Raw genomic sequence first — 18,031 nt, 5'->3', positions numbered from 1 at the left:
ACCCTAGAAATTCTACCGTGTATCTTTTACTGAATAAAATCTGGTATTAATAAGTATCTCTACCTTCCTCTTGAAAAGTCAAGAACCTTAGAATGCTTTAACTTCTTCACTTCTCTTCTGATTTATATGTTGTCATTGTCCAGGATTCTAATCTTAATTTAACCACCTGCATTAGACATTAGTGGTTATGTTTTACATGATCCATTTTTGTTTAAGTTCCCACAAGTTTAACATTATTTTTGTCCACCACTCCTTCTTGCATCTCATACCTTCCTTCCTTTTAGTTCTCTCAAGGAAGATGTTGCCCTTCAAGGGTCCTAGATTGATGTGGGGATCTCTGATCCAGTCTCCCACTCTGCTTGAGCCCTAGGCTTTGTCTCCAACCCTCTGAGTACACAGCCTTTATAAATCAAACACCTCACTGCCAGGTGCCAGCAGATGCCCTCAAGGCAAACTTTGACTTTGCTTATTCTTGTGGAATCAAGCATCCTTGTCATTTCAACTTCTGAGTGTTTCCCTTAGTTTCCTGCCAGCTCTACCAGGCTTTAAACAAATATTTTAAATATATTATCCATTAAATAGATGATCTGACCAGGAAGTTTTTCTATGTATATCATTCTGTCTTATTCTCTAAATATTTGTAGGTAGCAGTTTTAGTATTTTTGTTTTTTGAATTGGTTTCATATAATTGTTTTATTTACTGTGTATGCTCCATTAGTAAAAAGTAAAATTTAAAAAGCCATTTAAAAGTCAAAGTGGTTAACAATTTCTTTTTGCCTAACATATATATTTTTCATAAGCCAAGAGCCATTTCTAAAAGACTACCTTTTGTTTTCTGAATTCTAAGTGTAAATATTGACTCCAACATAATACATATTATCCTCCAATATATTATACAAATTTTCAAACATCCAGGAAAGTGAAAATAATATATATATTTTTTTACCACCTAGATTCTATCATCATTTTACAACATTGTTTTATCACATATCTATTCATCTCCCTTTCTATCCATCAGTTCATCTTATTTTTTTGTTGCAGTGCCAAGGAAAATGCAGACATCAGTACATTTCCCCACAAATATTTTATAAACATGATATTTTTATTTCTAGGCAATAAAGCTCCCTGTCCCAAGATTTTGCATACTATTTTATAAGCATTTTAAAAATATGATTTTCTGTGCCATAATCACATAATAATATTTGAGTCGGAAAACAACAGTCTTATAGTTAAGAGGGGAAATAAGTAAAATTAACTATTAATCCTTTATAACATATTTCCATGTTAGTAAAATAAGCTTCATATGTGGCACATTCACTGAAATGTTTGCCCTTTTATTTCATCAATATTTAGGAGTTCCTCTTATAGTTTCTATTTACTTATAATGAAAAGCTCTTGTTAATACTTCCCTATTTTGTTTTTAACATCTTTATTGGAGTATAATTGCTTTACAATGGTGTGGTAGTTTCTGCTGTATAACAAAGTGAATCAGCTATACATATATCCCCATATCCCCTCCCTCTTGCATCTCCCTCCCACGCTCCCTATCCCACCCCTCTAGGTGGACACAAAGCACCGAGCTGATCTCTTTGTGCTATGCGGCTGCTTCCCACTAGCTATTTTACATTTGGTAGTGTATATATGTCAATGCCACTCTCTCACTTTGTCCCAGCTTGCCCTTCCCCCTCCCTGTGTCCTCAAGTCCATTCTCTACGTCTGCGTCTTTATTCCTGTCCTGCCCCTAGGTTCTTCAGAACCATTTTTTTTTAGATTCCATATATATGTGTTAGCATATGGTATTTGTTTTTCTCTTTCTGACTTACTTCACTCTGTATGACAGACTCTAGATCCATCCACCTCTCTACAAATAACTCCATTTCTTTTTATGGCTGAGTAAGATTCCATTAATACTTCCCTATTCAGTAGTTCTGGAGGACTGTTCAATTTTATGGAAGCAGAGAGGTGAACAATCACCTTCTGAACTTAGTTTAGGCAAATCTGCATCTTCCTTCTATGATACTGTGATTTATAATAAGAAATATGTATATTAGATCTTTGTACTGTTTGTGACAAAGGACCTCCCTGGAACTTCCTAAGTGACAAGGAGCCAAAAAGGTGAAAGGAAAGTCTTTTGTAATTCATAACAATCCCATTTCAACCATACCTGAGTTTAGGTTAATGAGGTGACTTTCTGAAAGCCTCTACAGATGGGGGCTGGTTGTCAGGGAAACCAACCACATGATTAGAGGGTTAGAACTTCAGTCTCACTCCTGGACTTCTTGGGAGGAGGGAGGAAAGGGGAGCCGGAGGTTGAATTAATCACCAATGGTCAGTAATTTAATCAATCATGCCTATGTAATGGAGCCTCCATAAATACTCAAAAGGAGAAGATTCAGAGAGCTTCTGGATTGGTGAATATATGGAGGGGCTGGGAAGGTGCTGCACTTGGAGAGGGCACAGAGGCTTCGAGTCCTTTCCCATATAACTTGCCTTATGCATCTCTTCATCTGGCTGTTTTATTTGTATCCTTTAAAATATCAGCAATAGGGGCTTCCCTGGTGGCACAGTGGTTAAGAATCCGCCTGCCAATGCACGGGACAGGGGTTCAAGCCCTGGTCTGGGAAGATCCCACATGCCGCGGAGCAACAAAGCCAGTGTGCCACAACTACTGAGCCTGTGTTCTAGAGCCCGCAAGCCACGGCTACGAGCCCACATGCCACAACCACTGAGCCTGTGCTCTAGAGCCCGTGAGCCACAACTACTGAAGCCCGTGAGCCACAACTACTGAAGCCTGTGCGCCTAGAGCCCCTGCTCTGCAACAAGATACCGCAATGAGAAGCCCGTGCACCGCAATGAAGAGTAGCCCCACCAGGGAAGCCCCGCCATATACTTTTTGATATTAAAATCAATATAATATTTTATTCTTTTTCTAATCAGGACTCAAGCAATCTGAGTCCTCAGCTTAACCAGTGGGTGATCTTAGGTATATCCCTATTCTGCATGGTGCCTCTTTCTTTCATCTTTAATTTAAAATTCTTTATGATGATCTTTACTGTTTAGGACTTATTCCATTATCTAATAACTTTTTTTAGAGTATTAAAATACTGGCTAGCCAAGTACAGAGGGTAATGCAATTCTAGTACTTCACAAATACAGAAAAGTATTTGCCCTTTTTCTCTTCCCTTAAGCAGAACTTCTTGGCAGCAGATTAAACAAAAGGATGGTTCCAACTTAAGCTATCTCATTCAATTTCTTCTACACTTAACGTTCCTTTTTTCATAATGCCGTGTATAGCCTACTGTCAAAAGAACTACTAAACATTCATTATAATTGAAATAGTAGAAAGCATGCAAAAAAGGAAATATGAAAAACCTAGTATACCCTAAGAGAAAACATTCAATTCCAGATGTAACCACACAGAAAAGTTAGAGTCTGTGTGGTTACATCAGTACTACATCAGTCCCAGTATTTCTGTCATGTCTATGTATATGACTATACATAGAACACTGCCTCATTTAGGGTGAAGAATCTTTTAGAATATACTAAAATCGTTCAGATAAAAAGGCAATATTCAATTATAGGTCATAACTCATGCAATATATTAACATCTCTCAGCTTCTATAAAGACTGTTTTCCAAAGGTTTCACTGTTGGGTAGAGATCAAAGTGCCACTTTATAAATAGTTTACTCATTTGTCAATTGATAATACCTCCTTAGCAGGGTTGTTCTGAGGAAAAAAAGGGGAGACTATACATGAAATTGCTTGAGTTAAAAAGAACTACAACAGCTAGGTTATACTGTAAGTAAAATGAAAACTCTAAATTCAACTCAATGTAATTTATGGTACATGAAACTGAAAATTCTATTACTTTCTATTATAAAATATATATAAAAGTACACAAAAAGTATACTTTCAGCTAAAAGAATAATAATTTTTATTGGACCCTGATATATACCCCACTTAAGAAATGGAACATTACTAATACCTTGGTGGCTCCATGGGCTTGTTCTTCTCATATTTCTCTTAACCCATTCCACAATATCCTAAATTTTGTTATACTCACTTCTTTGCTTTTACTTCTAGCATTGACATATTCAGATGTATCCCTAAAGTAACTAACTAGCTAGTTATCTATCTATCCATCCATCCATCCATCTCTATCCATCCATTCATCTTCCATCCATTTTTTGAACTTTATATATAGAGAAATGCTATATGTACTTGTCCTTCAACTTCTGCAGTATCTGTCTCAGAGTAACTTCTTGACATTATCTAATTTTTCACATAATCCATAAGATTAAAAGAATTAAAGGAAATTAAAGCAGAGAAAATGAGGCACAGTGAAGCTAGCAACTTGCCACCTTGTATAGGAAGACAATGAGCAAATCTCTCTACAGTAATTCTGAAAGTAAAGCAGACCTGTGACTGTCTTAGAACTTTATAGCACATTCATTTTAGCTGCAATTAAAATAAACATTTCTCTATTGTTAAGAGTACAATTAATATTTTAAAATTCACTTTACATAGCTGGTATTTTTTGCTTTTGTATTAAAGGGGCAATTATATTAAAGTGTAGTAATGATGTAAAAGCCCTCAACAATATTCCAATATAGTCCTTAATAGGAAAACAAGAACGAATTAAATAAAGAATATCAAGAGCCAATTTCTTTTTCTCTTAGGGGACAGACTATTAAAAAAGATATAGCCATATTATGGAATATTCTAATTAAAGAAGATGGCTCCTTGATAGGTAATTAGTCTGACACTAATTAATCCAAAGATATCATTCACCTGAGTAAGTGGTGGAAGAATCTCCTTGCATATTTGCTGATTTGGTCTCTGTATTCCAATATAGTTGTATCCAGGAGTGGTCTTGTTGGAGCATAGAAGGTTCCAAGGCTTGCCTCAAGCTGTGCTGTGGAATTCAAACATAGCAGCACTAAAACAAGTGAAACTCCTTCAATTACAACAGAATACTCATGTTTGCAGTCAGTCAGGTTTTGCAAACTTGGATGAAATGTGAGCTTGTTGCAGGAAAGATGAAATTAAAATATGACAGCTGATACAAAAACAAACCTGTGTATAAACTTTCACTTGAAGCAAAGCTGACAATGACTCTGAGCAACAAAAAGCTGTCAAAACTGAAGAAATCCATAATGAATCAACCTCTCACCACAAATGGGTAATTAAAACAGTGACTCATCAGAGTAACACAGTTTGAACTAGTATTTCCAGTAAAATCAACTCACAGTGTGCTCAACATTTACTCTTTAGGTGGAAGGAACAAACTAGCCTTTCTGCATTAGGCATTGAAATCAGTATTAGAAATGTTTAAAAAAATAATACAAATAAAAATATCCTGATTGGAGTAATAATATCTCTCTATTACAACTTTAGAGAAAGACTGAAATTCCCTATACCTTCCTTAAATCCTGTCCTGAACAACAAGATTGTTGGTTTTGTCCAAGTGTGAAAGTTAACACACCCCTGGGAGGTATGTTAATCTGCTTTGGTCAACTGACACCCTCCTAGGAAGGAAGGATTGGAGAGCAGGTTTTGATAAGCCAAAGGGCTAGTGATTGGGAGAAAACAGCACATTTTGCCTAATTTACACTTTTACCAAGACATGCCAATGGGGTTGTGTTTCCTCCAAGAAATACCTGGAAAATATATAATTACCATAATGGTGAGAGTTGTATGAGAATACAGTTCACAGTAAGACTCCACTGATTTTTATGCTACTAGCATTAGGTTGAATGAACAATTCCTTATTTAGCAAAACTCTTTAATTTTAAGCATATCTGGGTTTGAAAGTATTGCATACCTCATCAGAGTAATTGCTATGGACTTGGCTAAGCTATTTCTTTTTTTAATCTCAAATCTAGACAGTAAAGTAAGATGAACTTTAGTGGTATTTTCTTTCAAAGCAGCAGTCAATTTAGATTAAAATTGAATACAGCAATGCCATTGTGAAAGCAAGCCAGATTCTCTTGCCATTGCTTGTTTTCTTGACAGCATGTTCCGTACATCTGAAATGTTTGAGCCTACATGGAATACTCGTAGGTCTCAGCACAGTTATAGATTCATTAGATAGCCCAGCTTGATGTTTAAGGCAGAAATGAAGATCTCAAAGACAACCACAGCACAGCTACAAATAAAAGAGCTCACTGGGTTCCACTAATAAGAGGAAAACAAATTACCATGTCAAATTTGTTAGATTCAGATAGAATAAATCTCAATAGAGAAGAATTGTAAATGTTTTAGAAATGTGTTTTGCAGTTACTTGGGGGAAAATGCATATACCTGCTTAAAATGTACATATTCTGATAACCCAGCATCATGTAAGCATTTTATTTTAATAGCCTAGTATATCATATAAGTTTTTTATTTCCCTATCCACCCAATATGGTTCCTTGATAATATCCTTTATTAAGGCGGGAATCTGATAATACCCATTTGTGAATTCCCTAATAATCTTTCTTACTACACAGGGATCTTACAACACAAATTCACTAAGGTGCTAGCAATTTCTCAGTCTCCTAAGAGTCAATATTTTATCTTCTTATTTCAACTGTAAGTTTAGAGTATCTTGCATGGATTATGTGTACCAGACTTTCTTTAGGGACCCTGCTACTTTTTTTTTCCTCTGCTATCTACCCAACCTGAAGAGTGTACCAATACTAATAAATAATTACTTGAGATAACTCTGCAGGTAGAAATATTACAGTAATCCTAGAACCCTAAAATTTTGAAGTTATAATCTTCTTTTTATTTTTAACTAATATTCATTGAGTACCTACTGTGGGCCAAGCACTGTGCTATGCATTTTCTCATTGCAGAAGTACTGGAATCTCCGTAGATGTGTTGGACTACCTCCAAAAAGCACATTCAATTAACATTAAATAAATATTTATTGTGGGCCTCCTATGAGTTGGGGCCAAGTCTCATGATGCAGACTTCTTGAAAGAACATGTTCTTGCTGATTATTCTTCTCTAAAATTAGTAAAATGAAGGTTATGTACAGAATACTATCTAAACAATTTGTTTACTTTGGAAACGTAATAAAATGGAATAAGAAAATCTATAAACGTGGAAAGAAAATAGTGAGGAAGCAAAGCTCTCCAGTAAAGGCCTTTTGACATATTCCCTGTTTTCCTTACCTTGTAAATCACATACAGAAAGTTTCTCATTGGCCATTATTTCCCACTGTTAATATCAATGCTTATTACAAACATTTGAAATAAAGATATGAATGCAAGAATGTTTAGATGCATTTTACATTAAGTAAATAAATTACTCATAATAAAAATAACATACACTGGATAACTGGCAAATATAAAAATTGATTTCATTATTGTATGTGGCACATATTTTTTTTTTCTTTTTTGTTAACAGTGCCTTGTCTCTCTTTGACAATAAACATCTGAGATCCTATGGGCAAAATAACTTATTAGGAGAAGGTTGGGAAATCCAAGCATGCAGAAGGGAGAGGGGTATCAGAACTCTAAGTTAGAATGAAAACAAGAAGGAACAGCCTGGGCTGCAATTCACACACACACACACACACACACCCACACACACACACACACCCACACACACACACACACACACACACACACAATCAGTGGTAAGGTCTACTGTCTGGACAAAGAACTCGGGATGTGAAAGAAAAATACTGATGTCTAAAGTAAAGGAGAAATAAGGACTTTGTTTAGGGCCCTTTGTCTTCCAAACCCTACAGAGTACATGAAATTTCTCATCAAAGTTTGAAATCTGAGCATATTCTACACATGAACTTAGTCTGAAATATACAGTGACTTCATTGTGAGTTCCAACATAGGTATATACAGAAAAGTTATTACGTTGACCAGTACTATACAGTAAGTACTGTATGGAAGTAATTATTTGATACCTCATTTTGTCAGTTTAATAGGGCATTAACATTTTTGTCTTCTAATCTCCAGTAACATGACTTCAAAACATCCTCAAAAAACTACTGACAATAAAATGTACTTCATGAACTAACACACCATTGTAAAGCAATTATACCCCAATAAAGATGGTAAAAAAAAATGTACTTCATGTATATACAAAACCCATTTATGAAATATATTTTAAGTCTGACCTTCTCTCTCTGGAGTGAGCTTTTGTCTAAGAAGATGGTTTACGATGGCAGTCATGCTGATAAAGCACTGGTAGCCCAGAGTGTCCCAGTTCATACTATTCAGGATGTTTATTGCCTCATAGATCTCATCACAGTGAATGTACTGGAAGATGATGTCTACCAGGCCCAGCTGTCCTTGTGTGAAGATACCTGTCACAGAAAAATATAAAATCAAGTGAATCTTTTAAAAATAAGAAGTAGGACTTCCCTGGTGGTCCAGTGGCTATGACTCCATGCTCCCAATGCAGGGGGGCCAGGTTCAATCCCTGGTCAGGGAACTAGATCCCACATGCCGCAACTAAAGATCCCGCATGCCACAACTAGGGACCCCGTGTGCAACAACTGAAGATCCCACATGCCACAACTAAAGATCCCAGATGCCACAACTAAAGATCCTGCATGCCACAATGAAGATCCCACAAGCGGCAGCTAAGACCCAGTGCAGCCAAATAGATAAATAAATAAAAAGTAGACGGCTTCCCTGGTGGCGCAGTGGTTGAGAGTCCGCCTGCCGATTCAGGGGACACGGGTTCATGCCCTGGTCCGGGAAGATACCACATGCCGCGGAACGGCTGGGCCCGTGGGCTATGGCCGCTGAGCCTGCGCGTCCGGAGCCTGTGCTCCGCAACAGGAGAGGCCACAACAGTGAGAGGCCCGTGTACCACAAAAAAATAAATAAAATAAATAAAATAAAAAGTAGAATAACAAAAACAGATTTAAATTTTCTACAAAGGAAAAATCCAGTGATCATTTCTTGCATAAAGTGCTAGAAATATGGGATTTGGGGGGGGCAAGAGTAATATGGCACTGTGGTTAAATCTTTAAATACCACCTACCAACTCCATCTAGCTTAGGCTTACCATTCAGCACATATTAACTAATTTATAATCAAACTGTTCAGACTAAAAATGAAAAAACCTGAGAACTTTTAGGTAAATCACAATAGCTAATTTAATTTTTCCCATCTGTCATTTAGGCCTCGGTTGTATATATTTAGAGATAATTTTGATGTAACACAATTCTTATTGACCAGCTTAATTAGTTCTAAGTTGCACCTGGTCTTCAGCCCCATGTACTTGGGGGTCAAAAAGTACAAATATCCATGACAAATATAATGTGACTATATAAACATTTTTAGGACTGTTTTATTAATGGGTGCTCTAAATTGATAGCTTCTTCACAGATACCACATACCAATTTATTTTAAATTGGCACTGAGATTATTCTCTTCTATTATTAGTAATTATTAGTAAGAAATTATCAGGATTAATCTTGTTATTGATCCACTTTCACAACTAAGATCTACTATAAAATATCTTAGAACAACATAAACACATTTGCCTACCCTTTTAAAATGAAAGAAAATCCACTTCTAAGCTTAGAGAAGCAAGAGCACAAAACAAAGGGGGGTGGACTCTGTTCTAGTTTTATCTTATCTTTTAAATATGGCTGATCTCATTTGAAGCTAACAATTTCTGTGTAATTAAGTGACAATAAGTATTAGTGCTTTTAAGGAGTTCGGGTTTTTTTTTAATCTTTAAAAAGTAGCTATCTGTAAAATCTTTTTCCTTCCACAAATGTTTACTGATTTGAGTGAAACTACAAAAACTTCTCAGTACAAATAATCATAAAGCTAAATGAGAAAACGTATGTGAAATTATTTGGAATCTGTGAAGTATATAAAATAAAAACAGGGAAACAAAGATAAAAAATAGCAAACTTTGCTTCTGAAATTATGCAAGCTAGAGACAACAGTAGGGCTTTAAAAAATGCTGAGAGATAAAAATGAATTAGCCTAGAATTCTATAATTTTATAACAAAGCATTGAAAATTCATGAAGAAAAAACATTCTTTTTTTTTTTTTTTTTTTTTTTTTTGCAGTACACGGGCCTCTCACTGTTGTGGCCTCTCCCGTTGCGGAGCACAGGCTCCGGGCGTGCAGGCTCAGCGGCCATGGCTCACAGGCCCAGCCGCTCCGCGGTATGTGGGATCCTCCCGGACCGGGGCACGAACCCGTGTCCCCTGCATCAGCAGGCGGACTCTCAACCACTGCGCCACCATGGAAGCCCCAGAAAAAACATTCTTAATAACAGAGCTCTAAAACAATAAAGCAAAAACTATCAAACTAAAAGGAGAGAAAGTCAAATCTACAATTATCATTGGAGATTTCAGCACTTCTCTCTGATTAGTTGAAAAAACCTATAAACAAAATCTGTAAATATAGAAAACACTTGAAAAACATCAGTAAATTTGACCTAATTGACATCTATACAACGCTTCACCCAACAACAGCAGAATACACATTCTTTTTAAGTGCACATATAACACCAACCAAGATGGAGCATATTCTGCGAGATAAAACAAGCCTCAATAAATTTAAATGCTTTGAAAGTATACAGAATAGGTTCCCAGACCACAATAGAACTAAATTAGATATCAAAACAGAAAGATATCTGGATGACTTTTAGTGTCTAAGGATTTATACACCAAGATTTTCAAGGGAGAAAATATTCCCCTTATATCCTCAGTGTGCTGGTAAATCTAAGTGATGTAAATACTCCCACCATGGCTGATTTCAAGCACTAATGTGATGTCATGGAACAAGTGATGCACCACTGCACACTGTTATGTAATATTTCTACCAAACAGATAAAATAAGTGTAAATAACCTTAAGGGTATAGATAATAGCAAAATGTAGTAAAATAACTAGGAAGTGGGAAAAAAAGAAATATATCTGGAAAATCTTTAAATATTTAGAAATTAATCAACACTGTTCTAAATAACCTATGGGTCAAAGAAGAAAACATGAATTAGAAAATATTTTGAAATGAATAAAAATAAAAATATAACATCAAAAGTTGTGAGATGTAGCTGTGGTTATAGTATTACTTAGAGGGAAATTACCAGCATTAAATATTCAATTACAAAAGAAAAAGGGTCTGAAATCAACAATCCAAGCTTCTACATTAAGAACCTAGAGAAAGAAGAGCAAATTAGACCTAAAATAAAACAGGAGATAATGAAAATATGAAAATAAATAATAGAGAAAGTCAATGAACACAAAAGCTGGTTCTCTGAAACAATTTGTAAAATTGACCAACTTCTGGGGCTTCCCTGGTGGCGCAGTGGTTGAGAGTCCACCTGCCGATGTAGGGGACATGGGTTCGTGCCCCGGTCCGGGAAGATCCCACATGCCGTGGAGCGACTGGGCCCGTGAGCCATGGCCGCTGAGCCTGCGCGTCCGGAGCCTGTGCTCCGCAACGGGAGAGGCCACAACAGTGAGAGGCCCACGTACCGCAAAAAAAAAAAAAAAAAAAAAAAATTGACCAACTTCTGCCAAATTGAGAAAAAAAAGAGAAGATACATTTATCAATATCAAGAATAATCATTATAGCACTACAGACATTAAAAAATAAGTGAATAATATGCTAACTTTACAGAAATAAATGTAGCTTAAATGAAACAGATTCCTTGAAAGATACAAATTATCAAAGCTCATTCAAGAAGAAATGAACAGACAACCTGAATGATCCTATATTATTTAAATTTGAATTTGCAGTTTAAAAACCTTTACACATACACACACACACAAAACCAGATGCCTTCACTGGTGAATTCTCTCAAACAATAAGAGAAGAAATAGTATCACCTCTACACAACGCAAAATATAAGAGGAGGGAATATTTCCTAATTCATTTAATGACATCAGCATTACACTGATACCAAAAATGACAAAACATTACAGGAAAAGAAAAAGAAAATTGCAAACCACTATCTCCCATAAACAGATACAAAAATCCTTAAAAAATATTAGCAAATCTAGCAACATATTGAAAAGGTAATACATCATGAACAAGAGAGATTTATCCCACAAATGCAAGGTTGCTGAAACATCTGAAAACTGATCAACATAATTCACTATATGACCAGAAAAAACATATAATCATTTCAATACATGCAGAAAAGCACTTGATAAAATTGAACATCCACTCATGCTAATATATATCAGCAGACTAGGAATGGAAGGGGACTTCCTCAACCTCGATAACATCATACATACAGTGAAAGATTAAATGCTATCCACCTAAGATTGGAAACAAAGCAAGGATATCTTCCCTTGCCACTTCTATTTAATATTGTACTGTCCTAGCTAGTAAAATAGGAAAGAAAACAAAATAAAAGGCATACACGTTGGATAAGAATATATAACATTTGTTTTTAACTGAAGTTGTCATAGTCATCTACGTAGAAAATCCTAAGTAATCTACAATAAAAAGTTACAACTAAGAAATGAGTTTACCAGTGTTGCAGGATACATGGTCAATATTTTAAAATTTTATTTTTATATAACCCCAATGAACAACTAAAAGTTGTAATTAAAAATACTAATTACGATAGCATCCAAAAACATGAAGAAATTATGTACAAGATCTTTACACTTTAAACTATAAAACACTGCTGAGAGAAATTAAAGAAGACCTGAATAAACAGAGATGTTGTGTTCATAAATTGGGAGACTCAATATTGTTAAATTGCCATTCCATCCCATATTGATCTATAGATTCAATGTAATCTCAATCAAAATCTCACCAGGTGTTTTTGTAGAAATTGACAAGTCAGTTTTAAAACTTACACAGAAATTCAAAACATCTAGAGTAGCCAAAACAATTTTGAAAAGAAGAACAGAGACTTCCCTGGTGGTCCAGTGGTTGAGACTTCGCCTTCCAGTGCAGGGGGTACGGGTTCAATCCCTGGTAGGGGAGCTAAGATCCCACATGCCTCCCGGCCAAAAAACCAAAACATAAAACAGAAGCAATGTTGTAACAAATGCAATAAAGACTTTAAAAATGGTCCACATCAAAAAAAAAAAATAAATAAAGAACAAAGTTGGAGGACTAATAGTCCTGGCTTCAAGACTTACTGTAAAGCCACAGAAATTAAGACAGTGTAGTACTCGCTAAAGTATATACATAGAGATCAGTGGACGAGAACAGAGTCTTTTTTGTTGTTGTTGTTGTTTTTTGCGTTACGCGGGCCTCTCACCGCTGTGGCCTCTCCCGCCGCGGAGCATAGGCTCCGGATGCGCAAGCTCAGCGGCCATGGCTTATGGGCCCAGCCGCTCCGCGGCATGTGGGATCCTCCCGCACCGGGGCATGAACCCGCGTCCCCTGCATCGGCAGGCGGACTCTGAACCACTGTGCCACCAGGGAAGCCCCAGAGTCTTTTCATAGATAAACACACACATATGATCAAGGGAATTCAATGGAGGAAGGATAGTCTTTCCAACAGTTGCTGCTGGAACAACTGAATATTCATATTAAAAAATTAATTTCAACTCATACCTCACACCATACAGAAAAAATTACTTGTATCAGACAATAAACCTAATTGTAAAAGCTAAAACCATAAAATTTCTAGAAGAAAAAAGGGTTCGACAAAAACTTCTTTGATAGCACATAAAAAGCATAAGCCATAAAATTAAAAAATCCAAGAACTGGCTTTCATCAAAACTAAAACTTCTGCTACCTAAAAAATTGTTAATAAAATGAAAAGATAAATTACAGGATGGAAGAAAATATTCACAATACTAGCATCCTACAAAGGACTTTTGTTCAGAACATATAAAAACTCTTACAACTCAATAATAAATAAACAATCCAATTAAACTTGGGCAAAAGATTTGAAGATATACTTTACCAGAGAAGATACATGGCAAATAAACACATAAAAGATGACCAGCTCCAAAGGCTCATCAGGGAAATGCCAACTAACACCACTATACACCTACTACAATGGCTAAAATTAAAAAGACCATTAATGCCAAATTTTGGTGAGGATGTGGAGTAACTGGAACTCCAAAATAGCTTCTTCTTAAGTTAATCGTAAACTTAGCATATGGCCCAGCCATTCTACTCCTAGGTTTTTCCTAAGAGAAATTAAAATAGATGTCATACATCTATTTTACATACATTTGTACATAGTTTGTACATAGTTTGTGGACACAAAGACTGGTACAAGAAAGTACATAGCATTTTCAATGATATTGGCTTAAATTTGGAAACAACCCAAATGTCCATCCACATGTGAAAAGATACACAAATTGTGATTTAGCTATATAATAGAATACTACTCAGTAATATAAGTGAAAATTTACAGATATACATGGAAGAGTCTCACAGACTCTTCCATACTTACTGAGTGAAAGTAGCAAGACACAAAAGAGGACCTATTTCTTGAGTATATTTCTATAAAATTCTAGAAAAAGCAGATCTAATCTGTAATAACAGAGAGCAGATCAATGCACTTTAGCTTCGAGGGAGGCAGGGATTGACTGCAAAGGGGCTGAGAGAATTTTGAGGGTGAGGGAAATGTTTTACATCTTGATTGTGGTGGTAATCATGGGGATATACATATTTGCCAAAACTCATTGACCTATGCATTTTTAAAATAGGTACAATTAATTTTATGTAAATTATACCTCAATAAACTTGATTTAAAAATCCATCATCACTCTAGAAAGCAGAATGCTGTCTGGAACAGCAATCCATCTAAAATGATATAAGATCTAGTTTTAAGATGACTAGGCATCTAATAAAGTATTTGACATATCCTTCCAGCAATATTTTACCACCAATTACCACTTGGGTAAAGTAAAATTTAAATAACTCATTAAAAATAACTCTTTTAAAGAACACATACTTCTTACAAAAGTTCTATGAGAAAAATCAGACTACTTGTTTTTTAGATAGAGTGACAAACACACACATGCACACACATTGCCTGTGATTTTCAAAATCCTATGAGAGGGAAGAAATTAGCTTTAATTATTTGTTTAATATCATCATTTGAACTTTTAACCTTTTCCTAACTTTGTAGGTGCTGTGAAGCACTGTGGGAGCACTCTAGGTAGATGGAATACTCACCACCACTATGGAAAGAAGGAGTGTGAGAGCACATGCTGTGATTGGGGAGCTACTAGGGAAGCACAGTTGGGGAGATGAAGCCAGAGACGCAGACAGGCTTATTAACCACTGAAGGATTTCAGGCTGTAGAATCCATGATCAAATCTGCACTCTGGTGGCAGTTCAGGGGATTAATTGAGCGGTGGGTTGGGAAGACTGGAAGACAGAGGATTACAGATAGAGGGCCACTGCTTGATCATGGTAAAACAGCAAAGATCTAGATTAAGATAATGACAGCAAGGATGAATAGACTAAATTGTTTTTGACAGTACGTATTTAGAAAGGCAGAACTGATGGGATTTGGTAGCTGATGGGATATGGCATCGGGGTGAGGGAGGATTCTAGGATAATTTCTGACTTGGGATTCTGTCTGTCTAAATAACTGTACCATCCCTCAAATTGGAGAATATAGGAGGAGAAGCAGGGGAAAAGATTATGAATTCATATCTGCACATAATAAATCTGTATACCTGTGAACATTCAGGGGGAGGTATCCAGCAAGCCACGTTAATATGTGGATGTGGAGTGAGGAGTGGTCTGGGCTGAAGTCAGAGGTAGGATACCAAAATCAAAAATAAACTCTCAATCTGTATAAAATGGGAGGAGAGCTAAAAATGGAACCTTAGAGAACCTCAATATTTTCATGAGGAGGCAGAAGAAGAGCATTAAAAAGTGATGAAAAGTTGCATCTGGAGTCATAGAAGCAAGTATGATGAGAGTTCTATGATGGTGAAAGTGGTCAGAAACCATCAAATGCTGAAAAGTCATCAAGTAACATAAGAGAAATATGTGTATCAAGTAGGACGTCACTAGTGACCTTTCCAAGAGCAGTTCCAGGAGAACACTGAAGAAAAGAGCCAGAAGGCGGTGCTGTGAGGGGTGAATGGGAGGTGAAGAAGCAGAGAAATTCAGTGTTCACTACTATTTCAATGCGTTTGACTATGAAAGGAAGGTGAACATTTGATTAATAACAGGGGAAATAATTTTAAAGAAGAGATGTATGTATGTTTCTTTGTTTCATGGTGTGGCTTGGGCCTGTACCTGATGATGTAGCAAAATTCATGGGGAGAGTGGGGAAGGTGACAGAGTAAAGGTATCAAAGGGAATGTTATGGGATCCAGAGTGGAACCAGTGCTGGAACTAGTCTTAGACAAGAGGAAGGCTCCTTTTCCACTGAATTGAAACTGAAAAGATTTATGTACATGTAGGTAAGTCATTGGGTGGGTGGTGAGGAGCAGATAAAATGAATGAAGTGCCAAGTAAAAGGTGAGATTCTCTGTTGAGAGGGCAAGGAGCTAGCTGATCATGTGAGTTTAAAGACAGCAGTGAAGGCTGGAAAAGGTACTGATGAGAATGGAAGAGCTTTAATATCTCAGTAATTAGGGACTCCTCTTAATCCCAGTATATGTATATGGAAATATGAATGATGATTGTCAGGTAAAGAAATGCTTTTTACACATTGCTTCCACATAGGAGGATGACACTTCTAGCTCACTCCTGAGGAAGACATGTTTTTCTCATTCTTACAACAGTGGTGATGGCCTTTTAACCACAGTGTATTTGTGCAATAATTATAAGGATTTAGAATGGAAGCCCTAGCCTTGCAACAGAGTTTTCTTTCAACATGACACTAACTGACCTATTCTAAGAGTCAAATTCCAAAAATCTTAGCATCTTGGCAGTAGCCACTGACACGTTTACATATGACAGCATTCTATTTTAAACCATGATCTATCTCAGCTTCTTACATTGTAAGCTACACCTTTCATGTCAAAATTTCCAAAGGCTTGCATAACAAGCATATGAAAAATATCTCATAAATGCTCCCTAGTGGGGAAACTGCACAGGCAACTACCTGTTTATATATGCAGTAACTTGAATTATACATGAAAATTCCACATGGATGCCCAGAATCAGCACTGTGTTAATTCAAGAAGTATATTAAAATTTCTGGATGTATTTAGTAGCAGATCCTAAGAAAAATCTGTTCTTTAAACAGGGTTTTCTTTAAAAAAAAAAAAAAAAGATCTGTTAGCTGGAATCTACTGTTTCAAGGAATCTACTCTTCCTAGGAAAAATAATCTGTAATAAACATTAATCTTATAATACATTTTCAAAAACCCTGGGAAACTCCATCTTTAGATCCTTTAAAGAGCCTGTAAAATTTCCCTATTCTATAAAACTTCAGTCATATTGAAAATAAAATTTAAATGATAAATGTCAGTTGCAGAAGTTATCACCTTTTCATTTGAATGCTTGACTTCTATTGGATAATTCTCTTCCAAGAGACCTACTTGGGAAAAAGAGGTGACAGCCAACTCATTGCCTAATTGATTTAGGAACAGTGCCCAGGGAGATAGTCCAATTAAGTTTACAAGCTGGCAATTAGCAGGAAGCCCTCTAAATCCCTACACTGAGAGCCTGTTTACTTTAGTAAGAAGGCAAATGTGCTAGAGATAGGAAGAGAAAGCTGTGCTTTTTGCAAAGCTGTTGTGAGTAGGCCCACAAGGCAGGGCTGAAGAAAGGCTAGGTATATGTCAGAAGACAGCCTTCTGTTTGACAGGTAACTTGGGTTATTGAGAGAGAGAGAAAGAGGAGGGAGGAGGGAGTTTTAACAGATATGCAAAACATCTAACATCCACTTTAATAAGTGTTGAGTATAGAGACATATCACTGTTAAATGTGTAGTTGGGCAAAGTAGAACTGGATTATCTCATAATAAATGAGATTCCAAACATATTTTTTCTTGGACAATACTGACATTATGAATGGATTTAGTTGCATTTTTAATATGTGGAAAGAACATAGCCCTCACATTATATCCCTGATATCTTTCAAGTTAGTCAAGTCATTTTCATTAGATTTATTTCATGTGTTCAATTTCAGAGGGAAGTAGATCCATA

The 18,031-nt window shown here is 36.2% G+C and overlaps 1 protein-coding gene across 2 annotated transcripts in view; it reads right to left on the bottom strand.

Annotated features, from left to right (window-relative positions):
• Positions 1 to 18,031, bottom strand: part of WDPCP (WD repeat containing planar cell polarity effector) — a 255,661-nt gene that overhangs the window by 80,385 nt on the left and 157,245 nt on the right. For both annotated transcript variants that reach the window (XM_070046891.1, XM_070046892.1), the window contains exons 11-12: positions 8,127 to 8,315; positions 4,793 to 4,916 (exon numbers count right to left, since the gene is read on the bottom strand). In XM_070046891.1, the coding sequence (XP_069902992.1) occupies positions 4,793 to 4,916; positions 8,127 to 8,315 (313 nt within the window). The remainder of the gene's footprint in view (positions 1 to 4,792; positions 4,917 to 8,126; positions 8,316 to 18,031) is intronic.

Source organism: Globicephala melas, chromosome 12, assembly GCF_963455315.2.
Source record: "Globicephala melas chromosome 12, mGloMel1.2, whole genome shotgun sequence".
Lineage (NCBI taxonomy): Eukaryota > Metazoa > Chordata > Mammalia > Artiodactyla > Delphinidae > Globicephala > Globicephala melas.
This window is presented reverse-complemented; position numbering and strand designations above follow the sequence as displayed.